This window comes from Cyanistes caeruleus, chromosome 25, assembly GCF_971803275.1.
Source record: "Cyanistes caeruleus chromosome 25, bCyaCae1.hap1.1, whole genome shotgun sequence".
Lineage (NCBI taxonomy): Eukaryota > Metazoa > Chordata > Aves > Passeriformes > Paridae > Cyanistes > Cyanistes caeruleus.
The window spans coordinates 3,825,105-3,852,453 of NC_141725.1; the positions used below are offsets into that span (position 1 = coordinate 3,825,105).

Sequence of the window (27,349 nt, forward strand, 5' to 3'; positions counted from 1 at the left end):
ACCGCACATCTGTGAACCCCGCAGCCCGTTCCCAGCTCCCGCTCCTCCCCCCGGGACACGCAGCATCCCACCCTGGCACTCCGGGGGTCTCACCCAGGTCTGCGGCAGCTCGGATCCCCCCCAGGCACAGAGAGATCCGCCCGAGGCCTGACAAGGCGCCTGCAGCAGAGACCAGCTCCTGTTTATGTTGAAAGGGTTTTTTTTAAAAAAGGTTTCGGTCTGAGAGCATCTGCATTAAAAACCGCACGGGAGGGGAGACGTCGATGGGCACCGGCTGCACTCGGACACCGCCCCGGTGTGGGATGCGGCCGCTGCACTCAGCCTTGGCTCCAGCCTGGGCGATCAGGTTGCTGCAGTGCTGGGTGTGCCAGCTGTGCCAGCTGTGCCAGCTCCCAGCCCAGCCCTGCAGCCATCACCGTGGCCTTGAAAACTTGGTCCCTATGAATCTGCAAAAAGGGCTTTTCCAGCATTTAGAGATCACACCAGAGCACAAACATTCATTCACAAACCCACACTCACAATCCCGAGGCCAGTCTCTCCCAGATGTGCTTCCCCCGTGTTCCGTGACCCCAGTCCCTCTCCTCCACAGGGCTGAGGAGGGTGCTGCCAGCACAGGGATGAGCAGCAGCACTGGGGACAGCATGGGCAGCCACTCCCACTCCTTGCTGAGGATCCAGGGGCATCACAGGGGTGTGTGGTGGGCTCTGGGTACGTTAGAGGTGACACCGTCCACTCCCAGGTGCTGGAACATCTGCCACCTTCCTGCTGCCCCAGGGTCTTGGGGCTCCTGGGGGAACCGGCTGGGCTCCTCTCTAGAAACGGGGTCTTTATTTCCTCGCTCAGAAAAATAGATTCATTTCCAAAGTTAAAAAAGAGTTTTAAAAGAGGGAATGATGGAAGTGGAGGCTGGAATGTGCCTGGAAGTGGGGCTGTACATGAGATGGTGCGGGTGGGGCTGAGCCATCCCGCTCAGTAGCTCTCCTCCTCCTCACGGTAGTAGTGGTACCCGAGGGGGTCCCCGCTCTGGTCCCCAGCAGCGTTGGCCACCTCGCCCTGGCTGCCCTGTGGGCAGTACTTGGGGTCGTAGATCTGGCGGCCGAGGCCAAAGACCTGCCCGCTCTGGTTGGCGCCCTGGTTGGAGCCCATCTGCAGCGACATGGAGGAGTTGTCACACTTCTCTGTCCCCATCTTGGCGTCATAGATGTGCCTCCTGGTGCCAGGAGCCGTCATGCCCACCTGGAAGGAAGGACAGGATGGAGCAGGGCTCAGCTGTGGTCCCCCCATCCCTCCCCAGCCCGGCGTGGGGGCTCACCTGACTGGCACACTTGTTGGTGCCCATCTGGAGGCTGATGGTGGAGTGGTCCATGGGTGGCAGGATCTGGTTTTTGGGGTCGTAGAGGTGCCTCCGGGTGCCATAGGCTGTCATGCCGGACTGGCTAGCACACTTGTTTGTGCCCATCTGACAAAGGGGTCTGGTGAGGAGCGTGTGCTGCCTCACATGCGCCCCTTCTCCCCCATTCCCTGTCCCCCCAGCCTGGGACAGCCAGTGCTCCCTAACCCATCTCAGGCTCCCGCCCATTGAGTGCAGGACACAGAGCCAAGACAGTCCCAGATCCCAAGCACGCTTGAGGCACCTCATGCCTCAGATCCCTCCAGCAACACTTGGAGCTGTAACGGTGCTGAGAATCTGACAGAACTGGGCACCCTTTTCCCAGCCCTCCACCCATGGGACCCTGTGGGGCAGCCCACCTGCAGCCCGATCACACACTGCCCAGCCTTCATCTTGGCCTCGTCGAAATTCCTCTGCTGCTTCTCTGAGTACTTCACGCCGATGTCCACCCCGCTCTGCAGCCCCTTCGTCTTGGCCTGCCAGGAGTGGCTGGAAGTGAGGAAGGACAGGGGTCCCAAACCCCCCCACCCACTCCCTGTGCAGGGGGAGCTCTGCGGTCCCACAGACACCACCCCAAATTGGGGGTCCCCATGGGGCTGCAGCCCCTCCCAAGCTGTTCATCCCCCCGTGCTCACCATTCCCGCCAGTGCCAGCAGCGACACCTGCACCTGCGTCAGGTTCCCGCTCTCAAAAAGGTCATTGGCTTCAAAGAGGTCCACGGGGTTCATGCCATAGCTGACCATGGCCTTGATGAAGTTGGAGAGGTTCTCAAGCTGTGGAGAAGGCAGAGGGGTGAGCCCTGGTGGGTGACAGCAGAGGAACAGCAGGTGGGTGGCAGCAGAGCTGCACCTACCTGGTGCCAGTTCTGAGCCGAGCGGTTGATCTTCCTCACCGAGTTGGGCTGCAGCTTGTTCATGAGCCTGGAGGGAGGCAGGGGGACATGAGGCTGGGGCAGGAAGGAACCTCAAGGGGCTGCAGGGCATAGGCTCCTTTCGGGAAGGTCCAGCCCACGCCCCCTCCATGTGAGGAAAATTTCCCCCCCAGGTCCCTGTTTGTCCTCAGGGCTCTCCCCAGACACAGAAGCCTTGGGGTGACTCTGGCAGGTCCCACTGGCACGGATCCAGCCCACCCTTCCCACCACAAGGGCTGGTGAGGGTCCCCTGGAGGTTTGGTGTCCCCCATCATCCACCCAGCTGGAGCAGGGGCCGGGGGCCATGCTCAGGACCGCCCCAGGACTCACTCGCAGAGGATCACCCCATCCTTCAGCCCCTTCTGGAAGTCAGGTCCGATCTGTTTTCCTGTGACGCTCTCGATCCACGTCCGCAGCTCAGCCTCCTTCTGTGGGTCATACTTCTGGGCGAGCTGGGGGGACAGCAGGGGGACAGCTCAGGCGGGGCCCCAGTGTGCACCCCAAACCCCTCAGGGGGACAGTTCCCCCCTCCCTGGGATGGGGACGGGAGCATGAGGATGAGGCTGCCAGCAGACATAGCAGCTTCTGAACCATTCCAAAAGTATGAGAAGGAACTGCCCATGGGGTTAGGGGGAAGTTCCCCCCCAGCGGGATCTGTCCCTCCCTGTCCCCTGGAGCCCGTGGGAGCTCAGCTCTGAGCCCCGGGGGTCCTGGCCACGCCATGCTCTCCCTTTTCCTTCCGGCGAGGCCCAACCTCCGCCACAGATTCCTCGGTCACCGCGGCTATGCCAGGAATGTGGACGCCTCCTCCCAAATGGAGACCAGCTGCCAGGGCCGGCAGCATCTCCCACAGCGGCCTGTCGGCCCCAGCCCGCACGGGAAGGGAAAGTTCTCCTGGCCCGGGGAGGGAAGGGCCTGGAAACCCCAAGTGCTGCCCCAGCCCAGCACCTCTGATGCTCCACTGGGCACCTGGGTGGCCCCAGAGCAGCCACCAACCTCTCGCCCATCCTGGGACCCTTCCTGGTCCCGTCATGTGCTGAGATCTATGAGTCCCTCGGGATCCTGGACACAGGGAGACACTGGGATGGGCACAGTCCAGCCTCACTAGGCAGTAAGGAGACACTCCAGTCCCAAATGGAAGCTCAGCTGATGCAGGACACGGATCACCCTCATGACACCAGGAGTGTCCTGCCTGGGGGATTCCATAGTCCCACCAGCTGATTTTCCGGGGTGTGAGCAGCTGAAGCCAGCTCTTCTTCCCTCCCCATGGCCAGCTTGAGGGTTTCCCAGGGCATGGGGAGTGCACAGTGGACCAGCCCCAGAGAGATCCCAGTCTGCAAGGGCTTGCACAGACTGGGAGCGTGTCACTGGTTTAACTGGTTCCCAGTGGGTGATGTCACCTCCATCAGAGGCACCGGGGCAGTCGGACTGGCTCATGTCTTGCTGAATCAACACGAAGCACCTAGAGCACGGGGCGGTGAGGGCCCGGCGCGTGTCACCCGCTCAGCTGGGGCAGCCCAGCCCCAGGCAGGCCGGGGCCCGTCCGCTCCCCGTTACGAAATGCAAATCCCCGGCGAGCCCAGGGAAGGAGCGCCCGGCCACGGCCACCGCATCCCACAGCCACGGCAGCCACGTGCCCGTCACCACTTGTCCCTTCTGCCCCGTCCAGGTGTCCCCGGGCAGAACACACTCAAAGCATCGGCCACCTGCCCCGGGGTGACCACGGCTCGATCTCCGCTCGCCTGGGGCCGGGCACAGCCGCCGACCGCCCGGGGCTGCCGTGTCCCCCGCGCCCCCCGGCCCGGCAGGACCCCCGTGCGCGGTAGAGGGGTCAGAAGGATGCTGGCAGCTGCCTACACTCCGCGGCACCCAGATCCCTCCTAGGGGTGCAAACAGCTCTGCCGGAGGCTCCTATCCCTCCTTCCCCTTCCGGCCCCGCGGCACTTGGGAGGGAAAAGCACCGGGGCCAAAAGCCGCATCCCCAGAGACGGCACCGCGGGGACGCTGCCAGGTCGGAGCATCCCGCAGAGCGATGTGGAGCTGCGGGGAGGCAGAAAGTGGAGAAGCTTCGTGGAGCTGGTTCGGAGCCGCGGAGGATGGAAGTGATCGTCCCCAGTCCTGGGTGTGACGGGGAGGCTGCCCCGCGGTTTGCCAGGGACAGCGGAGCCACAGCGGCCACCGCCAGCCAGCCCCGGTCCCCCAAAACACCTCCCTGGGACCCTCTAGGTAGGCTCAGGGCACCCCGAGACTGAGAGCACAGCTTCGCTATCCCCAGCCTTCAGAAACCTCGGTACACTGGGTCCTTCAGTTCCGCATCCTCCCGGGAAGCCCCGGATTTCCATCTTCCCGGAATCCCCCAACTTCTCCGCTCTTGGCCGGCTCTGCATTCCTGGGGCATACCGGAAAAAACTCCCGCTCTCCTGAAGCCGGGATGCAACCGGAACGCCCCAGCAGCACCGGGATGCTCGGCTCTCCCGGACCTCCAGGAGTACCGGCAGCCACAGCTCCCGGGGTGACCCCGGTATTCCCCAGCCCCCGCTTCACCCCCGTCCGGTGGTCCCGGTCCCGCCCGGCCCCCGCCGCTGCTCACCCGATTCTTGACTTCGGCGGAGAGGCCGTAGGACGGGCCCTTGTTGAACTGGCAGCTGCTCATGGCGGGGAACAGAGCCGGTACCGGAGCGGGGAGCGGGACGGGGCCGGTACCGGAGCGGGCTCGGGCGGGGCGGGGGCGGGAACGGGCCCGGCCCCCCCGCGTTCATTGGACGGGACGAAATATCCAAATAAGGGCAGGAGCGGCCGGATCGAGGGGAGGGTCCCGAGCCCCGACATTGGGACCCGGGGAGCACCGGGAGGCACCGGGAGGCACCGGGAGGCACCGGGAGGCGGGGGAAGCCGGGCTGGGGTCTGGAGCCGTCCTGGGCACGGGGCACCCACGGCCACGGACAGATGCACACGCAGACGGACGGGTACACGCGTGTGCATCCGTGTACACGGGTGTGTTGTGTGCACACACACACACACACATCACACACACAACACATCACACACACACATCACACACACATCACACACACACAAACACATCACACACATCACACACACAACAAACACACACACACATCCACACACACACATCACACACACATCACACACACACAAACACATCACACACATCACACACACACACACACATCACACACACACACACACATCACACATCACACATCACACATCACACACACATCACACACACACACACACACATCACACACACACATCACACACATCCACACACACACACACACACACACACACATCACACACACACACACACACACACACACACACATCCACACACACACACACACATCACACACACACACACACACACATCACACACACATCACACACACACACACACACATCACACACACACACACACACACATCACACACACATCACACACACATCACACACACATCACACACACACACACACACACACACACACATCCACACACACACACACACACACACACACACACATCACACACACACACACACACACACACATCACACACACACACACACATCACACACACACAAACACATCACACATCACACATCACACATCACACACACACATCACACACACACATCACACACACATCACACACACACACACATCACACACACATATCACACACACACACACACACATCACACACACATCACACACACACACACACACACACACACACATCACACACACATCACACACACATCACACACACATCACACACACACACAAACACATCACACACATCACACACACATCACACACACACATCACACACACACATCACACACACACACACACACATCACACACACACATCACACACACACATCACACATCACACATCACACACACACATCACACACACACACACACACATCACACACACACACACACACATCACACACACACACACACACATCACACACACACACACAAGCACACACACTCACTCACTCACTCACACCTGCCTGCGCACACCCACGGTCACGCACACACGCAGGGCACACCTACACCTTTCCTCGTCCCCGCACCCATCCCCGACCCCGTCCCGCTCTCCTTTCCCCACCCCACGCCGTGCCCGTGTCCCAACGGGGCCGGCAGAAATTCCACTCGAGACGGCCCGGCCCGGCCCGGCCCCGCGGGGAGGTCCCGGGACGAAGCGGGGGGGACACACCGTCACCCCGCGACCCTCGGTGGGGCTGGCAGCCGGCCCGAGCAGCCCGTGGGCAGCGGCCGGGGGTCCCCACGCAGCACCCGGAGGGCCCGGCCCGGCCCTCACCGGAGTTTATCCGACGTGCCCGGGATAGTCCCGTTGTGAGGTCGCGATGCCCCGTGGGTGGGAGAATCACGGGTGGGACTGTGGGTGCGCAGAGGGCGGTGGGGACAAGGGGCAGGGCTGTGACCCCCAGAGGGCCGGTCCCGGCACCGACACCGAGCCCACGGAAGGGCAGAGCCGGGAGCATCCCACGAGTGGGAGCTCAGAGCCCCCCATTCCACTCCAGAGGGATGGCGCTAGGACGGGTGGGCATCCCCAAACAGCGTGAACTCCCCGGAGCGCGGCAGTGCCACGGGGACCAGCACGGAGCGGGGCTCAGCCCCCCACCCCTCTGTAAACCCCGGCCTGCAGCACCCAAACCCCCTCAAGCATCCCCAGAAGTGCCGGGGTCCCGCTGCCCCCTGGGACCCTGCAGGGCAGCCAGGGTGCCCCTGGCCCCAGCCAGGGTGCGCGTTCGGCTTTTCCTGTTCGGGCTGCGAAGCCGATGAGGAAATGAGGCGGCGTCACACGCGCCCTCCTGCCACTGCGCCCCGCGAATGTGAGCGGAGCCCGGAGGAACCCGCACCGCGGCCGGGCCGAGCCAGGAGCTGAGGACAGCGGCCCCCCGGGAACGATGTTCTCCCGGAAGAAGCGAGAGCTCATAAAAACCCCCTCCATCTCCAAGAAGAGCCGGGCGGGAAGCCCCGTCCCACAGACCCTGCCGGTGAGTGAGTGTTCCCCCGGTACCCTTGGCACGGTGGGGATTGTAGGGGCAGCAGCAGCCACGGAACTGCTGGCCACAGCCACAAGCTGGCAATGGGGCCCTGGGTACGTCCAGGAGCTCTGTAAAGAGGAGGGAAACGAGAAAAAACCGTACTCAAGGGGCTGCGGGGGGTGGAATTTTACCCCAGATGAAGGGGACTGAGCAGGGGCCGAGGGAGGCGGGAGGGCAGGAAGGGACAGGGAGGAAATGGGGGGGCCGTGTCCGAGGGTTTGGGAAGGGCAGAGAGACTCAAACCTCCCTGGGGACCGGGATGGGAGCGGGGCGACCGCAGGCTCGGCCAGCCCCGGTGCCTCGGCTCTGCTAGATATTTATTTATTGCCATGTGGAGCCCCCCGGGGCCGGAGGGGCCAGGAGGAAACGCTGCGGGCCGGGGCTCCCCGGCGCACCCCGCACTGCCCGCCCCGCGCCTGCGCCCCAGTCCCGGTGCGTGGGGCGACACCGGCCGGGCACGATGCGGTCGACGGCGACCCGGAGCCCACCCGAGGCTCCTTAGCAGGGGACACCCGTCCCCATCCCCGTCCCCATCCCCGGGAGAGGGGCCTATGGGTGGCGGCCAGCGGGATGCTCGGCCGGGCTGCGGGCAGGAAAAGCTACAGCCCCTCGGCGGCGGCGGGCAGAGCCCACCCGCCCCAGCGCTCCCTGGACTCGCTGCCCCGCACGCCCGCCGTGAGGCTGACGGTACGGCCGGGGGCACCCCGGGGCACCGGAGGGAGGGACGGGGGGCGCCGGGGCCGCTGCAATCCGGGAGGACCGAGACAGGGGTGGGGTGGCCCCAGGAGTTTTGGGGTCTTTGCGCCTCCTTGCAGCCCCATGGTGGTCTGGCCCCCCCGGGGATGGGCTCCCCCGTTCGCCCTCGCCCGCGGAAGCCTCGTGCTCTCGGTGCTCCGTGATTGCCCCGCCGGTGCCAGAAACACTTCCGGCAGCTCCCGGCCGGGGATGCTCAGACCCCGCGCGTTTGGGTCACTGGTGGGAGCTGCTGGGAGGCTGAGGGGCTGCAGGGTCCCCTCCCCACACCCAAGGACTCCCGCTGGATGTGTAAGCCATGCACAGCTCTGAACAGTGCCGCTACCAGCCCCTCCCTCAGTGCGATTTTAGCCCTAGAAATTTGGGGCTTCCTCCATCTGTAAAATACCTGCAAAGCCCCCAACAACAGCCTGGGAGGTGTCCCTGCCTCTGCCTCCTCCCCCAGCATGGGAGCTGCTGAAAAAGAGGAAGAGCTACGCGGGCCGGATCCTGCTGCCATTTTGCTGTGTTGGGGTCCCCAGCCCCCTGGGATGGGCAGCCCCATCACGGTGGGTGCTGGGGTGGGCAAGCAGTGTCACCCACACTGTCACTGCGTGCCCCTCATGACAAACACGGACCCAGAGGAGCTGGCAGGGACTGGTGGGGGCAGCCGGGCGAGTGCCCAGACCCTGCCCACTCTCCCAGGACAGTCCTGGGAGGGGATCCCTGCCTGGGGAAACTGAGGCACGACACATCTGGATGGTCTGGCACCAGCCCCCCAAGGCTGTTCCCCAGGATGGTGGCGTGGGGGGTCCTGGAGTACTTCCCTCTCCAGGGTCCCCGCCGTGCTGGCTGTGCCCTGACACTCACCCTTGCTCCCCAGGACCTCTCCCGCAAGGATTGCCTGGAGGCACCGGGCTCCAGCGTGGGGGAGCTGCCCCCAGGCAGCGCCAAGCTCAGCAGCAGCCCCAGCGCCGTGGGCACCCTGAAGCGCCCCAGCAGCCTGAGCCGCCATGCCAGCACCACCGGCTTCTCCCTGCCCACAGCCCCCCGCACCGTGCCCAAGGGACACAAGACCCCCACGTCCTACAGCCCCATGGAGGGCGGGGAGGGTCCCTTCATCGACCCCGAGGACATCTCCCAGCTGCTGGCGGACGTCGCCCGCTTCGCCGATGCCCTGGAGAAGCTGCGGGATATGGTGCTGCGCGATGGTGAGCGCCAAACACCCGCACCGCAGCCCCCCGGGACAGACCCAGCCGTGGGTGGGGGGCTCTGCCTGGGCCAGAGGGCAGCAGCAGCCCCGGGGGGACCGTGCAGCCGCAGTCAGAGGCGGTGGGTGAGTGGTGGGTGAGTGGAACTCGGAGCCAGGATAACAGCGGCTTCCTGCCGCGAGCTATTTTCATCCGCCCGTTTTCCTGTTTACAGCACGGCCGTGCCAGCCGCCTGCCAGGGCCCCCCGACCCACATGGGGTGCCGAGCACGGCCCCCCAGCCCACCAGGACGGGCAGCAGGAGGGGTTGGGTGGTCTGCAGGCTCCCGAGCAGCTCTCCTTGCCCAAGGGGACACGGGGGAATGCATCGATCCCGTGGGCTGGGGACATGTGACAGACACCACGTTGTCGGTCCTGGTTTTGCAGAAACCTCTTCCCAACCCTGAGCTGGAGGTTGGGATGGGGAGGGGGCTTCTGTTGCCGCTGAAGATGAAAAGATCACACGGACACAGGTCGAGGTGTGGGGAATGGAAGAGAAAGTTTATTTTTCCTCCCAGGATTTATAGGTTCTGCCCACGGCCAGGGATGGGATGGTCAGGATAACACTTTCCCACTGCACTGGCCATGAGAGATGATGTCCATCACAAGATGTGGAACAGAAAGAATGTACACATTCTTACATAGATACACATATCTTACATAGATACACATATCTATGTTTACAGTTACTGTCCTGGAAAAGTCTTTAGAAAACCATGTCAGCAAGCTCAGAAGCTGAGTTTTCAGGGCGACAGGCTTCACCTGGCTGGGCAGTGGGTGCTGATCCCCCATCCCAGCACTTTCCTGAGGGAGGTTCCTCACTTCCTAACCAGGTTGCCAATCCCCAGCCCTAGCCCTGCACTGGGGGGTCCTGGCCAGGCCCTTGGGCTGGCAACTGGAGCCCACAGCAGGGAGAGCCCTGGGGGGAACCTGTGGGATGCAGAAAGCCTGGCTGGACCAGGCCCATCCCTCCTGGCTGGGAGCGTCCATCTGGCAGGAGGGAGGGAAGGAAATGGAGGAAATTCCCAAACTGCTTTCAAGGGAAAAAGTTACTGTGGAGGAAAAAATGCCTCAAAGGTCAGACTGCCCCCTGGCCAACACCAGGCTGGGCAGGAGACACACGGCCACGGCTGTGGGGAGGTACTGGACAAGCAGGATGTGGCCATGGCAGTCCTGGGGGGCCCCGAGGCCAGGGGGGTTTGCTGCCTGGTCTGGTGGCAGGTCCCTGCCTGGGTGGGACGTGGCGGGCAGGCGGTGGCTGGGAGGTCAGCAGAGGATGGGTGCAGGACAGGGATGCAGAGCAGAGATGTGGGGCACAGGGCAGGGATGTGGGACGAGGATGCAGCATCTCAGCCCCCCTTTCTTGCAGACCCCAAGGAGCCCCAGCGGCCGCTGGCCCACGAGTGCCTGGGTGAAACCCTGCGCATCCTGCGCCAGGTCATCAACAAGTACCCACTGCTCAACACCCTGGAGACCCTGACGGCCGCCGGGACCCTCATCTCCAAAGTCAAGGGTGAGAGCCTGGGGCTGGGAGCTCTGTCCCGCTCCCCTCCTGCCCCACGGTGGGTGTGGGGGAACTGGAGGGCCCATGGAGCCAGGAGTGGAGCTGCCCCATGGACTGGTGGAGAGGGTGAAAGCATTGTCTTCCTCTTGCTGTGGTTCAGCTTTAGGGATGATGTAGTGTCAGAAATGACAGATCTTGCCTGGGGGTTTCCAGGCACAGCCACAGGAAAAACACTGAAATAATCGGATCCTGCTCCTGGCAGCCTCTCGTGTTTATGGAGCAGGGTCTGGGAGGTCAGATCCCAGCTGGGCACCACCTCCTGCCGCTGTCACCCACGGGGAGGGGGTGGCTGCACCTACCGCAGCCACAGCACAAGCTTCTGAGTCACCTGTGGCTTCCTGGACACCCAACAGCAGCCATGGGGGACAGGATGGCAGGAGGGCTGCCATGAGGCTGCTCCCACACAGGGATGGGAGGGAATGGGTTTAGAGCAGAATTCTCCCCACCCCAATTGGCCCAGGGTCTGCCCAGGAGCCCTGGCTGCTGCTGTCCCATGGTGTGGGTGCCTGCCAAGCGCTGTCGGCCCCAGTTCCTGCTGCTGGTGGTGGTTCCTTGTTTGACTGTGGGTAAGAGCCCTCCTGGAGGAGTTTGTCCTGCTTGGAGAAGGGTCTGGAGGAGCCACGAGGCAGGGCAGGCAGTGGAACAGGTCCAGCAGCACTTTTCCAGCAGCCCTGAGCAACGGGAATAAACAGAAACACAAGCCAAGAGATGCTGTCAGGAACGTCAATCCGGGAAGGAGGAGGGGGAAACTACTGCTCTGGAAAAATCCATCATCCATAGGAATGATCCTTCCCACTGCTCCTTTGATTCACCCCAGCCCTTTCCCCAGCCCCAAAGCCCCCTCTGATACCAGCATGAGCTGGCAGGTCTTTGTGCTGAGACAGGGACAGCTGCTTGTGGCAACAGGGCTCCCACATTTCCTCATCTCCAGGTTTCCACTACGAATCCAACAATGAGGCAGACAAGCGGGAGTTCGAGAAGGCGGTGGAGGCCATCGCCGTGTCCTTCAGCAGCACGTAAGGGACTTTGGGCAGCCATCCCCTGCAGGCAGCCTGTGTCACTGTCCCTGTGCTGAGCCCAGCCGTGCTCCTGTCCCCACAGGGTGTCCGAGTTCCTCATGGGGGAGGTGGACAGCAGCACCATCCTCTCCATCCCACCCAGCGACCAGAACCAGGTGAGTGATACCTGGCTGCTCCCACCACGTGGGGCTGAGGATGGCACAGGGCTCTGGCTGCTCCCCTCAGCTCTGCTGTGAGCCCAGAGCAGGGTGTTGCTCCAGTGACAGTTCCATTAGCTCCTGGGCACAGCTGACTTCCAGCAGCGGCCAAAAGGCTCCAGCAGCTCCGGCTTCCCTCCATCTGCCAGCCCCTCCAGCTGCTCCCCATCCTCTTGGCTGACCAGTCCCTCTTCTTTCCCAATTCCCAAAGACTATGGAGAGCCTCTATGGGGGGATTCCTGGGCCTGGAGGAGATGGAGTGCCCTCGGGCATGGGCAGCTACGACTCAGGTAAGCAGGATTATTCTGGGTGCAGGGTTTGGGGTCTGTGCAGGAACTGGCACCTTTCCCATCATCGCTGCTGTCCTGAGCCACACTGACTCCTCAGCAGAGCTGGTGGCACTGGGGCTGGCACAGAGCTGGGGGGGGTTTGCACTGGAAGCCCACGGAGTGTCCATCCCTCCCCAGCCCGTCCTCCGGCCGAGGAAGTGGACGTGATGCTGCAGCGCTGTGAGGGGGGCGTGGACGCTGCCCTCCAGTACGCCAAAACCATCTCCAAGTACATGAAGGACCTGATCGGATACCTGGAGAAGAGGACCACACTGGGTGAGTGGGGGAACAGCAGCTGGGTCCCTTCTGGAGCAGGGCTGAGCCACAGGACAGGTTGAGGTCCCACCTGGAGGAGGCTGATGCTGCCAGGGCAGTGGGAACCTCACTCCTCAGGTTCCTGATTAATTTTTCAAAAGGAGATTGGGTTCCACCAGGGAAATCCCGGTGTCTCGTGTGTCTTTTCACTTTCAACCTTTTTCTTCCAGAGATGGAGTTTGCCAAAGGGCTCCAGAAGATGGCAAACAGCTGCAAGCAAACCATCAGTCAGGAGGTAAGTCCCCAGGTCCCTGAAGTCCCCAGTGCCAGACTGGATTGAGAGCCAGCAGTCCTGGAGAGCCCATTTCACGTGCCCCAGCTTGGGAGGACATGGGTACACCTCTCCAGAGCTTTGCCTGCAGAAATTCGGGATGGGGCTTTTACCAGCAGTTACCAGCCTTACCTTCCCTCTGGCTCTTCCTCCCCGAAGGACTCATCTCCTTGGGCTCATGCTGGGTGCTGGTGCTCAGGGAGATGTGCTTTCCCTCTCCCCAGACCAACATGCCTTTCCTGTCCATCTATCTGCTGGCCCTGGAGCAGGACATGGAGCACGGGACCTCAGTTCTGCAGGCAGCCAACACCCTGCAGCAACAAACCTTCCTCCAGGTGAGGGGACTGAAGGTCTTTCCCGGGGCTGGAGGTCCTGGTGTTGCAGAGGTGGCTCTTCCTTAGCTCAGTCCAGGGGGAACCTGCATCCAGCACTTCCCAGGCTGTGGATTTTCATCCCTGGCACAAACCAGTGCCTGTGACCTGTCCCAGGAGCGATAGTGACCACCACAGGGCACTTCTCCATGTGAAGCCTTGGCACAGCAGGAGTGCTCAGCTCAGCTCATCAGGGGCTGTTCCTCCCTTCCCCATGCAGCCACTGACGGTGAGGCGCCTGGAGCACGAGAAACGCAGGAAGGAGATCAAGGAGCAGTGGCACCGGGCGCAGAGGAAACTGGTGAGTGGCTGGGTTTGTGTTCCCAATCCCAGCCTGGAAGAACCTCCTCTGAGGGTGCTGGGCACCCTGCTCCTCTCCAGCAGTGTTGGGTGCCTCTGCTGTGACAGAGGAGCTGGTGACCCCCTTGCTGGGCTCCAGCCTCACCCTGGCTCTCCCTGGCAGCAAGAGGCGGAGGGGAACCTGCGCAAGGCCAAGCAGACGTACATGCAGCGCAGCGAGGAGCACGACAAGGCCAAGTACATGGCGGTGAAAGCAGAGGAGGAGCAGCAAAACACGACCAGCAGCGTCACCACCAAAACCCTGGACAAGAAGAAGCGGCTGGAAGAGGAAGCCAAGAACAAGGTAGGAGGGTGACAGCTCTGGAGGGGCCTCCTTGCTCCTGCTCTCCCCTGAGCCACGTGGGGCAAACTGCTCCTCAAAAATGCCTGGATGAACCGGGTCCAAGGGGCTGTTCTTATTCTCCTCACCTCTGAGCTGCTCCCATCCCTTGCTCTCCCAACTCCTAGGCAGAAGAGGCCATGGCCACGTATCGCACCTGTGTGGCCGATGCAAACACACAGAAGCAGGAGCTGGAGGACACCAAGGTGAACTCCCTGCGGCAGATCCATGAAGTGATCAAACAGACTGACCAGGTCATCAAGTCGGTGAGTGGGGCTGGCCTGGGGTGTGCCCAGGGCAGGAGGTGACTGTGCCCTGCTCTGGAGAGCTCAGAGCTGCCTTCCAGCAGAGCTGCTGCTATTCCAGAGGGCGTTTAGGTGGATGCAGAGCTCCCCTCTCCCTCTGGCTCAGAAAGGCGCTGCTTTGTGCTCCTGATTTCCCACCTAACCCAGAGCTCCTCACGTGCCACCAAGCTCACTGTCCCTCTCCACGTCACTTTTAGGCCACCATCTCCTTCTACCAGCTCATGCACATGCAGACAGCGCCGCTGCCCGTGAATTTCCAGACGCTGTGTGAGAGCAGCAAGCTCTACGACCCGGGCCAGCAGTACGCCTCCCACGTCCGGCAGCTGCAGCGCGGCGACGAGCCCGACGTCCAGTACGACTTTGAGCCCTACGTGTCCCACAACGCCTGGTAAGGGTGGAGAGGGTTCATTCCTGGGTAATGCTCCGGTTCAGCCGTGTTCCCTTCGTTATCTCCTGCCACCCACGCTCTCCTGCAGGAGGCAGGATGCTTTCAGCATTCCTGAAGGCAGCTCCTGCTGGGAATGCTGGGGCTGGAGCAGCTGGGAATTGCTCTCTTATCCTTCAATGGATGAGACAGGCTGTTTATTTAAGAGACTGTGATTCCTGAGATGGGTGGATGGCAGCCATGGATAAAGTTTTGAAGTGTTTCCATCCACATTCCCTTTTCCCCTTTTCCCCTCCAGGTCTCCCTTTACTCGGGCACGGAAGGGCAGCTTCAATGCCAGCGAGTTCTCCACGAGTGCAGAAGGGGCCGGGGCTGGCTCGGAGGGAGCAGCAGGAGCCAAGGAGTCACCAAGTGGGGCTGGAGCAGCCGAGCGAAGAGGTGAGTCTGGAGCCCCAGAGTTCTGCATCACCTGCCCCATGTCCCCCAAGGCAGGAGCAGAGTGGGACCCCCAGGGTACCAGGGGCTTTGCTGGCAGCAGCAGGATAGGCTGGGAGCCTCCCAGACTGGATTTCCTGAAGGACACTAAATCAGATCTTGATTTTGGTCGCTTAACAAACCATTGCCCATCTCCCCTTTCCTTGCTGGGTGTCACTGGAGGCACCAAACCCCACCAGCAGCTTCCCCCAGTCGCCCCAGTTTCTCCTGGCATCCAGGCTGTTCTCCAGCCATTTTCTCCCAAACACAGACAGCAATCCCAACGGACTGTGTGTTCTCTCTGCAGGTGGGAGGGGACACCAGGTCCATAAATCCTGGCCAACTTCTGTTGCTGATGCTGACAGCAGCCTGGATTCCAGTGCAGGTAGATACGGAGCCCAGGAGCCCCTCCCAGCACAGCCAGTCTGAACCCAGAGGTTCCCAGGGAGGCAGGACCGTCCCCTGCTTTACCTGCCTTGTGAGAACCCTGTTGTAAATGACCGTGCTGATCCCAGTCTCCAGTGGGATAGGGTGGGATTTGATGGGGTGGGGTGAGCTCTCGAAGAGAAGCAGCTTTGCAGGTGATTCATTGCCCTGTGGGCTTTCCTTGGACAGGTGAATTCGGCCACAAGCTCCAGCGGCTGTCATCCAACGGCACCGCATCCTCCAGTGAGGAGCTGGAGGAGAAGGACGGGACCTCCACTCCCTTTGAGCAGAGTAGGTGACAGGGTGGGAGGTGACAGGGTGGGAGGTGACAGGGTGGGAGGTGACAGAGCTGCTGCCACACCCCCCCCCCCCACCATGGCAGAGCTCCCTGCCAGCTGCTTTTCCCAAATTCTGTAGTTCTGCAGGCAAACCCAACAATTGCTGGAGATTGCTGACGGTGTCCCCAGCAGCTCTGCCTTTCCTGAGGGATGAGCCCTGCTCAGAGCGGTGACAGTCCTGCTCAAGCTGTGCCTGATCTCGCATTTCCTTTTCCACAGGCATCAACGGGATCACCCCGGAGCTGGCAGCTCCCACAGGGCCCTTCAGGAATGTTGGCTTGTCCAAGGCTGCCCAGACCCATCGGCTGAGGAAGCTCCGTGCCCCTTCCAAATGTCGGGAGTGCAACAGCTACGTGTACTTCCAGGGAGCCGAGTGCGAGGAGGTGAGCTGGGAGAACTGGGGGTGGAACCCAGCTCTGACCATGGCCAGGAGGAATTTTCTCCTGTGGGGAGGGTTCCAGGTGGAAAACAGGGCTTTCCCTCGCTGCTGCAGCACCCCCAAGGCATTTTTCCCGTCTCCCACCATGCTCTGAGCAGTGCCTGGTGTCTCTGTGGCTGTCCCCCAACCTCCCCTCTCTCTTCCAGTGCTACCTGGCCTGCCACAAGAAGTGCCTGGAGACCTTGGCCATCCAGTGTGGGCACAAGAAGCTCCAAGGGAAGCTGCAGCTCTTTGGGCAGGACTTCATGAAGGCGTCTCAGGGCAGCCCGGATGGGATCCCCTTCATCGTCAAGAAATGCATTTCGGAGATCGAGAAGCGGGCCCTGAAAACCAAGGTGGGTGACACTCCCCTCTCCTCCTCCTCAGCTGGCTGAGCCACAGGCCCTTGGAAGGATCCTCTGGAAAACCAACAGGCTGGACTTCAGATTTCCACAGGGCAAGGGATGGCCCAGACACCCAAACTCTGCCTTTGGAAAATCCCCGCTCCTGCCTCCTGCTTTCCTGTGAGGCAGGAATGACTGAGCTGGAAGGAGATATCCCAAAATGACTTCCCAAAGGGATTTCCCACTCCAAAAGGAGAGGATGGGAGCACACAGCTCAGTGTGCCATGCAAATATGAAGAGGAACCTCTCCCCTCACTTCAGCTCCACTTTTCTCTCTTTCACAGGGCATCTACCGAGTTAACGGTGTCAAGACCCGTGTGGAGAAGCTTTGCCAGGCCTTTGAGAATGGGAAGGAGCTGGTGGAGCTGTCCCAGGCCTCCCCCCATGACATCAGCAACGTCCTGAAGCTCTACCTGAGACAGGTGAGGTGCTGGTGGTGCCTCATGGGGGGGGATTGGGGAGGGGAGTTGGCCAGAGGAACCAACCTGGCAGGAGGAATTCTGCTCCAGGTGGGCTCAGTGACTGGGTGGGTGGGTGGGGAGGGAGGGGTCATTCCTGGGTGGAGGGGGTGGGTTGGCCTTGGAGATGGGGCCACAGTGACCCCCCCAGCTCATCCCACACAGCGTCACTGTGGTCACAGCCACAGAACAGCGACACGCCCAAGCACCGAACAAGAAACGCTCCACCCCTTCCAATTGGGGAACTGGCTACCCAAAAAGGGAAGGGACCTGCAAAGGTCACCCTGCAGGAGCTGAGTCACATCCCCATGGGGTGGGCTCTGCCCCTGGGATCACCCTGGGGGGGTTCAGAGGGGTCTCTGCACCTGGGATCACCATGGGGTGGGTTTAACAGGATCTCTGCCCCTGGGATCACCCTGGGATGTGCTCAGTGGGTTCTCTGCCCCTGGAGTCATCCTGGGGTGGGTTTAGCAAGGTCTCTGCCCCTGGGTTCACCATGGGATGTGCTCAGCAGGGTCTCTGCCTCTGGGATCACCATGGGGTGGGTTTAGCAGGGTCTCTGCCCCTGGGATCACCCTGGGATGTGCTCAGCGGGGTCTCTGCCCCTCGGGCCACCCCAGGGTGTGCTCAGCCCCAGCACCCCCACCCCATACCCAAGCTGTCGTTGCAAACAGCGTCACCCACATCCTCCCACAGCCACCACCGCAAGGCAGGAGCGCAGCGGAAGCTGCTTCTCCCTCGCAGGCAGCCGTGGATTAACTCTTTGTGCTGCTTTTTACTGTGACCCCTCCAGAGGGGCAGCCCTGTGTTACCTCACAGGGAAAGCTGTGTCCTTGGGCTCCTGCACATCAGGACTCTGAGTGGTCTCCATGGTTTCTCCAAAGAGAAGCAGAGTGGAAAGAGAGGGGGAAATCAGTGCTGAGCCCCAGCCTGACCCCTTGCTGCAGAGAAGTGGCTTAAAGTCCTTCTACAAAGGGGTGGATGGAGGGAACACGTTTGCTGTGAGGCAGCCTGTCCCCAAAACATCCGTTGAGGCTGCTCTGAAAACATCCCCAGCCATGTGGAACACCCAACACCAGCTCCCTCTGCTTCACACAAACTTCAAAGCAGAGTTTCCCCCGCCGCAGCCCCAGCCCTGCTGCAGGCTGTGCCCTGCACATCCTGTGCCCTGCACATCCTGCCACCCCCACCCACAACAGCCCATCCTTGTCCTCTTCCCAGCCAGCCCTTATCTGCTGGGGAACCTCCAGCTGGGCCCACCCCAGCCAGGGATTTTCCAGGAAAAAAAGGGAATCCCTGCACCTCAAGCCAGGTGGGAGCACCCAGGGGTGGATCAAACGCTGCTTTTGGCTTGAACTTCACAAGTGTTCATCGGCCAGGGCTAACGAGGCTGGACTGACACGCTCCAGGAAATGGATAAATAAATACCACCTCTGGGGAGAGGTTTGCAGCACTGCAGGTCACAGACTCATGGAATTCCGAAATGGATGTTTAAAGTGCTCCAAGCCCTCTCTGAGCTGGCCTCAGGCACTTCCAGAGATGTTTCCTCACTGTAGAAATGCCCCAGGTGTCACCAGCTCGGCACAGGTCCGGCTCTGATGGAGGTGGGATCTGCTCCCAGGACTGGGATCATCTCTTCTCTTCTCCCTGCAGCTGCCGGAGCCCCTCATGCCCTTCAGGCTGTACAACGAGCTGATGGGGCTGGCCAAGGAGAGCCTGCAGGGCGGTGAGGCCAAGGGCCGCAGCGGGAAGGGCGGCCCTGAGCTGCTGGACAGAGGAGCCGACACCGACCAGGTGGTGCTGAGCCTGGTGCTGAAGCTGAGGGAGCTGCTGAAGGAGCTCCCCTGCGAGAACATGGCCACGCTCCAGTACCTCCTGCAGCACCTGAGGAGGTGAGAGGGGCATGGCCAGAGCCTGTGTGGCTGCTGGGCACCTTCCCTTTCTCCCCTGGGGTGAGTGCAGCCTCCTCGCTGGTGCCAGGAGGAAGATCCATGGTTCTCTCCTTACCCTGAGTGTTCCAGCCCAGCATCTCCCCTCAGCCCTGCCCATCCACCCCTCTCCCTCCTCGCTCTCACAAGCTCTTCCTCCCCCTCCCACCCAGGATCATGGAAGTGGAGCAGGACAACAAGATGACCTCAGGCAACCTGGGCATCGTCTTTGGGCCAACACTGATGCGCCCCAGGCCCACGGATGCCACGATTTCCTTGTCCTCGCTGGTGGATTATCCCCACCAAGCTCGGATCATTGAGGCACTCATCATCTTCTACCCCACCATCTTCGAGCACAAGGACCTGGCACCGGCCGAGCCCGGCAGACGCGGCTCGGGCGCCACGGAGGAGGTGGCCAGTGGTGATGAGCGGGTAGGAGCGCCCAGGGAGAGGGGACCCTCGGGGGTGTTCCATGAACCTTCTCTGGAGTCAACTCCCAGGGAGTGAGAACTCTCCTCCGTGCCCTCACCACCATCCCTGTTCCCTCCCAGGCCCATTCAGGCTCCTCTCCTGTGGCTCCTCTTGGCACCGGCCCCTACCTGGAGCTGCCTTCGGAGAAGGGGAGTTTGGCTTTCAGCGCTGACTCGCTCGCAGGTCAGTGGGAAGCACTGGGGGTTCCCAGCAGGTGCAGGTCCCTTGGGAGGCACGGAGGGCACACAGACCCATCCCTGCCCCAGGAACCCAGGCTTTGCTGCATGCAGCTCCTGCTGAAGCCAGGTGCTGGGCTGGAGGGTGGCACAGAGCTCCTCTGTCCCACAGAGTCTGGCGACCGCTCCGTGGACTCCGACTCGGAGCTGGAGGATGCCGGGGAGCCACGGACACAGCTGAGCAAGCAGGGGAGCGAGACCAGCACGGAGGAGGTTCATATCTGCGAGGAGGGGAGCGAGGGGCTGCGGAGCCGGAGCTGCAGCGTGGGCCAGTCGGATGCAGAGGGCTCCGCTCCTCGCTGCTGCAGTCCTGGGGACGAGCAAAGTGATGCGGAGGAACACCCTGAGAGCCGCAGCCCCACCACGCCCAGGGATGCCACAAACCAGCCCGGCAGCCCTCGGGGCCACGGCAGCCACGAGCTGCAGCCCCGGCTCCTCTAAGCCACCATGGACACTGGGATGGACGAAGGGGCAAATCCCAGAGGCTGTCCAGATGCTGGAAACTGGAATGTGGAGGGGTGGGAGGGACACATGGAAGCCTGGAGGGGTTTGGTGTGTCAGCTGTGAGTCCTGGCTGCTTCCTGGCTGGAGCTTTCACACAAAACCTCTGAGCCCCTTGGTGCCCAGACAGGGGATGGGGTCACAGCCTGCTGGGACCCCTGGCTCAGCCAGGGCCATGAAGGACCTTGCCTGGGAGCTGAGTCTGGGCAGACCCTCCACTTGTTCAGGACTGGGAAGGAACCCAGGGCTGTGCCTGTGTCAGGTGTTTTATTTTTGCTGTGCTCCTGAATCCCTGAATCCCACACCTGTGCTGCAAGATTGAGGTTGGATGAGTCAAAGGACATGGTCACCCCTGATGGCTGAGGCTGCCAGGGGTGACATGGGGACAGCAGTCACTCAGGATGGGCAGGAGGATGGCACCACAGGGACAGACGGAACTGGAGGCAGCTCACTGGGACAGGGACACGGCTGGAGCAGCGCAGTCCCTGCACCATCTCACCCCGAGCCAGGCTTGGCTTTGGGGCTGTGCCATCTGCCAGGATCTCAGGGGATGTCCCTCACTGGCACCTGACTGAACTAGAATTCAGGATGGACTTCCTGCCCCAAAACCTCAGCACTGTGTGGTCCTGGCCCAGCTGATGGCATCTGCATTGCTGCTTGGATTGACAGATATTTGGATTGGTGGGCATTTCCCTCCTTGGCAGGAGCCATGCAAGGAGCAGTCACAGGCTGTGGACAGCCTCAGGGCAGATTTGCCTGCCTGCAGGGTCCTGAGCCCTGCTGAGCTCTCAGGGTTTGGTTGTACAGTCATTTCATCTCCAAAAAGCTGCGCTGCAAGTCCAGGACTAACTCCCTCTGCTCTTGGAGCTGGGCAAGGGGCAGGTCCCCACAGGGAAGTGCCTCTTCCTCCTCCTCCTCAGGGCCACCACGGCCTGGATCCAGCCCCAGCCAGTATAATCTTGAGCTTCTTTTTCTGTAAAGACATGAATCAACCCTTCAACATGACTCCACTACCTCTGCTGGCAAACGGACTAAAGCCAAAGTGGTTTTGGTTTTTTAAAAGCTATGAGACTTTCCTGCACTGAGGCACAGAGAAACGAGTTTTAGCTTGGAATGAGCTGAGAGCCTTTTCCTTTGTTCTCCTGCTTGTGGGAGACAGACCAGGTGATGGTGGGGGGGTCTCAGACACCTTGGTACTGTAGAACCAGGCAATGGGTGGGAGGTTTAAACCCTCTGAAGTCAATGGAGAACCCATCTCAACAAAGGTACATAAACCCAGGTTAAGTCAGGTTTGGAACTGAGCCAGGGAAGAGCTGGAGACCCCCAGGATTTGTTGTGCCCTCCAGCTCTTCCACAGGATAGTTGGATTTTTCCAGGGCAGCAGGAGGATGTGGGAACGCTGCTGCCACGGCGGTACTGCGTGCATGTGAGGGTGGGTGAGGATGATGAAGGTGAGTGTGAGTGAGAGAAGGGGCTAAAGCTGTGCTTGAGCTTCCCACGGTGGCAGCTCCCTCCTGGTTGTGTTGATTCTGTGTTTGTCCTGACAGGCCTGTGCTGCTGCACGACGCTGCCTTGCTGTGTTCACGTTGACAAGCTTCACAAAAAACCAATAAAACCAGTGTGTTCTGACTCGTGTTTGTCCTGGGAATCATGATCTTCCAGGCTCCCTCAGCTGCAGGAGAACAAATCCAAGTGATTCTGGCATAAAAAGTGAAGTTTAAAGCTCCCCAGAGTCCTGGGATGGATTCAAATGAGTGCAACTGGGGGTGATGAGCAACTCTCCATCACAGTGTCCGAACACCAGGGTCCCAAACCAGGGGACAGGGCAGGAGATCAGGGAAGGAACAAGGTAAATCTGAGCTGCAGCTTCCAAATCACCCAGGGCAGCTGGCAAAGGGTCTGCAGAGCTCAGCCACCATGCAGAGGCCCAGTGGGAAGAGATTCCAAACACAATGAAAAATACAGGAACTTGCAGAGTCTCAAGGCTTTGCCGCAGGGAGAGGCTGAACAACACCACAGCACTGAGGGTACAAATCTTTATTTCAAACAAGAGCTCATAAAAACAGGCAAGCAAAAGCCTTTCCTACTCATTTCCTCCCATCACTTCAGGTTTCCATGGCTGAGTGCTGGAGGGGACTGAGGGGTCACCACGAAGTCCAAGCTGGAAGACAGGGAATGAGGCCCAGTGATGGAGCTGCAGAGAGGCAACGTGGGAAGAGGATTTCCTTGGCCACCTCCAAGTGCAGGAATCTCCCAGCTCCTGTGAACTGCTGGTGGAAGCCATGCAGATTCTCACACCTGGAAGAGAAGGAGGAATGGGAATCACCTCCTGCCCCTGACCTGATCCTGCTCCAGCTCCCTCTGACCACCCCAAATCCCAATGGGCACAGCCTGAGCAGAGGCACGGGTGGCAGGGGAGCCTCACCCTGCTCTCCCCAGCAGCTCCCTCCATGAGCCATTCAGAACTCTGAGACATTTCCCTGGAAGCAGCTGCTTCACACTGGCCTTGGAACATTCCCTGGCACTGCCCAGAGCCCCCCCAAGCAGGGGGTCCCCTCATCCTTACCCACTGTGTCACTGCACCAGTCTGTAGGTGATGTACCTGCCCGCCGTCTCGCTGGGCCTGATGATCTTCACTACCTGCAAGGGAGACACAGAGCTCAGGAAGAGGAGGAGGAGGAGACACTTTTCCTGCTCCAAGAGCTCCAAAATGCCCTCGAGGGTCATCCCCTGCCTGCCCTGCCACAGGGAGCTGCTGCCTCAGCCTGCTCCACTCACCTGGCCACGCTTTATCCCAAAGTAGCGGGCCACAGGGTCCCCGGCCTGGATCCTGGGGAGCTGGTTCTCCCTCAGTTTGCTGTGCTGGGAGTCAAGGAGAAGCTCTAGATGTGCCATGGGCTGTCAGCAACTCGTGAAACAGAGAAATGAACCGAGGCAGGAGGGGGGATTTTCAGCCCAAATTTCATCGCACCCAAGCAGGGGGGAGGGAACCAAAGGGACACTGAAAGGGACACTGAAAGGGACACTGAAAGGGACACTGAAAGGGACACTGAAAGGGACACTGAAAGGATACTATCGGGCCAGCAGCTCCGTTACTTCCTCCTTTGTCATGACCACGTGCTCTGGCACCAGCTGCAAACATAAGAGAGGCTGAGATGAGGCAGCAACTGGAGACAACGTGTTTGGGAGGGGAAAAGGACAAGTGTGTCCCTGAGCCCAAAAAGGCCAGGAGGACTCTGGGAGCAGCAGGAATGCAGCCAGCTCAAGGGAGGGACCATCCTACCCCTGCTCACCTCATGCTCTGTGATGTTGATGAGAAGCTCCTGCTGCAGGAACTGCTCCAGGATGTATTTGGGAGCCATGTCAACCAGGGACTGGAAGGAAAAGGCACATCAGAGGTGGCTGGGGCAGTCCTGGCAGTGCTCAGAGCTGCTCCTGGGTAAGCACCTGGGCTCACACAGACACAGGCAAGCTGGGAACGAGCACATGGATCTCCTGGAACAGGGAAACATCTCCTTTTCCCTTCCCCACCTCCTGACTGCTCGTGGGCCCTCAGCTGTGCCACTGCCACCAGAACCAGCTGCTCTGGTTAAACACATTTGGGTGCTAAAAAAGAGCCTGTGCTAAGGTACAACAGGCTCCAGCAAAAGCTTTTATCCAGAGGTAAATTCGGGGCTTTTATTTATCCACAGCAACGCTAGGAAACAGGGAAAAACCTTCATGGTCCCCCCAGGAGCCCCGAAGTGGGACATGGCCCTGTCCCCACAGACCTGCTTGGCCGAGGGGGTCATTCCCTGCTGCACCACGATCAGTGCCCGTGTGATGTTCTCCTCCTGCATGCGCTGGCAGTACATCTTGATCGTCTTGATCCCCACCTTGGGCTCCTCTGAGGAAAGAGCCGGGATCACCGCGAGCCCCCGCGCTCTGAACCCCCCTCCCCGAGGGCTCAGCCACACCGGGGGCATCTGAACCCCCTGTGCTCCGAATCCTGGGGTCACCTGGACCTGGGGGCACAGGCGGAGCCGGGGACACCGAGAGCCTCCCGTTCCCGCTGGGAACCCCGCCGGGGCTTCCCCTGCTCACCGGGGAAGAACACGAACATCTGGTCCGTGGGATCGTCGTTGTGAGCCACCAGCACGGTCAGGTCGGTGCGACGGGGGCGGCCCTCGCTGGGCTTGTCCCCAAACTGCGCCTTGAACTCCTCCAGCGTCTGGTCCAGCTCGTCCTGGGTCACCAGGTACCCGCGGTCGTGGCAGAGCTGTGGGAGCAGCACCGGGCTCAGGAACGCGCCCGCACCGGGAACGGACCGGCGGAGCGGCCTCCACCCCGCAGCGCTTCCAGACCTCCCGGCACACCAGGCTGGGCCCTCCCGGTCCCTCCGTTCCCCCGGACCTGCATGATGGTCTTGCGGATCTTCCACAGCCGGTACGTCTCCTCCTCATCGTCCATCTTTCCCGCTGAGGCCCCCGCGGGCTGCCCGCGCTGCCGCCTGCCCCGCGCGCACACACAGGCGGCGCCGAGGCGCACATGGGGGCCTTCAGCCGCAGAGCCTCCTGGGAGATGTGGTCCGCTGAGAGCTGTCCCCCGCCGCTGGCTCCGGACGGAACGGCCTTATCTCTGCTGCTGTCGGGGTGGGTCTCTGAATTGCTGCGCCTCTGTTCGGAACCTGCGGCCGGTCGGGAGGGAATCGCCGCCCGGGGGCCGCGGCCCACAGCACCTGACTCCACACCCCGCCCTTTGATCTGTCCCTGCCCCCCGCCCTCGTGGTCTCTGCCGATAAACACCCCTGCGGGCTTCCCGCCCGCTCTGCGTTTCTATTGGTCAGTTTTCCATCCATCACCCCACCCAGGCTGCCTGTCTGTGCGCTGATTGGCTGATCGTGCCAAGGGGCGGGGTTTGTGTGCGATGGGCTGGGCCGGGGCGGTGCGGGGCGCGCTGCTCTGCGGGCGGGCGGCGGTGCGGGCCGCGGCAGCGGGACCAGGGCTGGGCGCGGTGCGGAGCATGGTGAGTGCGGGGCCGCTCGGGGGGCGCGGCTCGGCCCGCTCCGCTCCGGGACCGCTCTGCTAGCCGGGGGCTGAGCCTGGGGGTGACCCCGGGTCTTTCCCGCGGAATGCCCAGGGCGGGTGACGGGGACTCGGGCCCGGGCTGGCCTGGCGGGGGTGCGGAGAGGCCGCAGGGTCCCTCAGGGGAGCGGAGGTGGCGGGGCCGGCGCGGGGCTCCCCAATAACGCGCCCGCCCCGCAGTGTGCCCAGGCGGACGACTGGCGCTCGGCCAGGGCCATCTACGACTTTCACGCCCTCGACATCGATGGTAACGACGTGTCCCTGGAGAAGTACCGGTAGGACGGAGGGGCCCGGGGTTGGCGGAACGCAGCGCCGGGCGAGGTTGAGCCACAGGGGCGCTTGCGTAACCCTCAGGCCTCGCCCGGGCGGGTGAGGGGACTCTGCCCGCGCCCCGCGGGGAAGGGCAGCTCATCCACCCCCTCTGCAGGGGCGACGTCTGTATCATCACCAACGTGGCCTCCAAATGAGGGAAAACCGCGGTAAACTACACTCAGCTTGTCGACTTGCACGCCCGATACGCTGAGAGAGGTTTACGCATCCTGGGCTTTCCCTGCAACCAGTTTGGGAAGCAGGTACGTGGGGTGGGGGCTCGAGTTCCCCGGGAGTGGCAGGATGGTCCGGGGACCCTCACGGTCCCGGTATGGTGTCTCAGGAGCCCGGGGACAACGCTCAGATCAAGGCATTTGCTGAGAACTACGGGGTGAAGTTTGACATGTACAGCAAGATCGATGTCAACGGGGATGATGCTCACCCCCTCTGGAAGTGGATGAAGGAACAGCCCAAGGGCAGAGGCACCCTGGGCAAGTGAGTGTGGGATGGGGAACCCTGGGGACCCCCAGCCCTGCAGCCAGCTCATGGCTTGGCTGGGGGTGAGGAAGGGCTTTTCTGCCCAAAAGTCACTCCTGTTTTTTCTCTCCTAGTGCAATAAAATGGAACTTCACCAAGGTAGGACACAGCTGCCTCTGGGCTGCGCCTCTCTCTGGGGAGCTGGGGGGGCCCTGAGGCAGGAGGGAGCCTCTCACTGGGCTCTGCTCTGTGCCGTTACCCCAGGTGTCAGGGCAGGAGCATCCCAAGGGGTTCCTGTGTCTTGAGACCCTTGGGAACCCCTGCCCTGCCCAGAGCACAGCTGGGGGACTGTGGGGGTTGAGCTGTCACACCCCCAACAGCTCCTTGGGAGCCCTGGACTCGCTCACCAGGGGTTGCTTCACTCCCACAGTTCCTCATTAACCGGGAAGGTCAAGTGGTGAAGAGGTACAGCCCAATGGAAGATCCCTATGTAAGTGCTGCTTCTGAGGAGGAGGGGAAGGCCAGGGCTGTTCTCAGGGTACAATGCTCCCCTCTTGCCCGCAGGTGATCGAGAAGGACCTGCCTGCATACCTGTAGCTCCGCTCCGCTGTCCCCCTGCCCATCCTGACCCTGCTGCCTGTGGAGCCTCCTCCAGCCCCATGACGGGCTGCCTCCAATCCAGCTGCTGGTGGGGCAGCCCTGACCCACGGCGTGCACCTGCTGGATAGAGGCTCTGGGGGCTGTGGGTGCTGTGGGCAGGAGCAGCCAGAGCCCCCTCACAGTAACTGGAGTCCCCTTGCAATAAAGGCGTTAGGAATGAGCTGCTGTGTTCGGTGTGGGATGGAGCAGGGATGGGGCCAGGGCTGCTGCGCCGCTCCTGTTGAGAACCTGAGTTTGCTGGGAAGCCAAGACCTTATGCAACTCCTGAGCCAAGCAGGGATAATCCTCAGTGCTGAGGAGGAAGTGCAAATCTGGCATGATCCCGTGCTCCTGAGGGGCTCCCTGAGCAAAGGCAGAGCT

The 27,349-nt window shown here is 61.5% G+C and overlaps 4 protein-coding genes across 7 annotated transcripts; 2 read left to right on the plus strand and 2 right to left on the minus strand.

Annotated features, from left to right (window-relative positions):
• Nucleotides 1–181: 181 nt before the first annotated feature.
• Nucleotides 182–5,051, minus strand: CNN2 (calponin 2). Its single transcript, XM_086863107.1, has 7 exons — nt 4,891–5,051; nt 2,631–2,752; nt 2,244–2,310; nt 2,026–2,163; nt 1,750–1,866; nt 1,313–1,459; nt 182–1,236 (listed from the first exon to the last, which is right to left on the minus strand). Exons 1-7 carry the CDS (start codon nt 4,951–4,953, stop codon nt 970–972), a joined length of 921 nt encoding a protein of 306 aa, XP_086719233.1. The 5' UTR covers nt 4,954–5,051; the 3' UTR covers nt 182–969.
• Nucleotides 5,052–6,807: 1,756 nt separating this feature from the next.
• ARHGAP45 (Rho GTPase activating protein 45) lies at nt 6,808–22,109 on the plus strand. Of its 4 annotated transcripts, none has more exons than XM_086863111.1 (23): nt 6,945–7,359; nt 9,026–9,353; nt 10,761–10,904; nt 11,887–11,971; nt 12,057–12,129; nt 12,383–12,461; nt 12,639–12,776; nt 12,986–13,050; nt 13,311–13,421; nt 13,678–13,758; nt 13,921–14,100; nt 14,265–14,402; nt 14,639–14,829; nt 15,125–15,264; nt 15,608–15,685; nt 15,916–16,017; nt 16,284–16,447; nt 16,650–16,838; nt 17,171–17,308; nt 18,998–19,236; nt 19,446–19,704; nt 19,824–19,926; nt 20,092–22,109. In XM_086863111.1, the coding sequence occupies exons 1-23, from the start codon at nt 7,270–7,272 to the stop codon at nt 20,418–20,420; spliced, it is 3,444 nt and encodes a 1,147-aa protein (XP_086719237.1). In that variant the 5' UTR covers nt 6,945–7,269; the 3' UTR covers nt 20,421–22,109. The 4 variants fall into 4 exon arrangements, with proteins under 4 accessions (XP_086719239.1, XP_086719237.1, XP_086719238.1 ...); XM_086863114.1 differs by lacking the exon at nt 6,945–7,359 and adding an exon at nt 7,842–8,097; XM_086863113.1 differs by lacking the exon at nt 15,608–15,685 and having other exon boundaries at nt 6,808–7,359.
• Nucleotides 22,110–22,502: 393 nt separating this feature from the next.
• POLR2E (RNA polymerase II, I and III subunit E) lies at nt 22,503–25,268 on the minus strand. Its single transcript, XM_086863115.1, has 8 exons — nt 24,873–25,268; nt 24,564–24,738; nt 24,251–24,366; nt 23,774–23,854; nt 23,554–23,612; nt 23,259–23,337; nt 23,047–23,120; nt 22,503–22,778 (listed from the first exon to the last, which is right to left on the minus strand). Exons 1-7 carry the CDS (start codon nt 24,927–24,929, stop codon nt 23,055–23,057), a joined length of 633 nt encoding a protein of 210 aa, XP_086719241.1. The 5' UTR covers nt 24,930–25,268; the 3' UTR covers nt 22,503–22,778; nt 23,047–23,054.
• A 106-nt stretch (nt 25,269–25,374) lies between these two features.
• On the plus strand, nt 25,375–27,149 carry GPX4 (glutathione peroxidase 4). The gene is made up of 7 exons (XM_086863116.1): nt 25,375–25,484; nt 25,724–25,818; nt 25,971–26,115; nt 26,196–26,347; nt 26,464–26,488; nt 26,760–26,819; nt 26,894–27,149. The coding sequence occupies exons 1-7, from the start codon at nt 25,386–25,388 to the stop codon at nt 26,924–26,926; spliced, it is 609 nt and encodes a 202-aa protein (XP_086719242.1). The 5' UTR covers nt 25,375–25,385; the 3' UTR covers nt 26,927–27,149.
• The last annotated feature ends 200 nt before the right edge of the window (nt 27,150–27,349 follow it).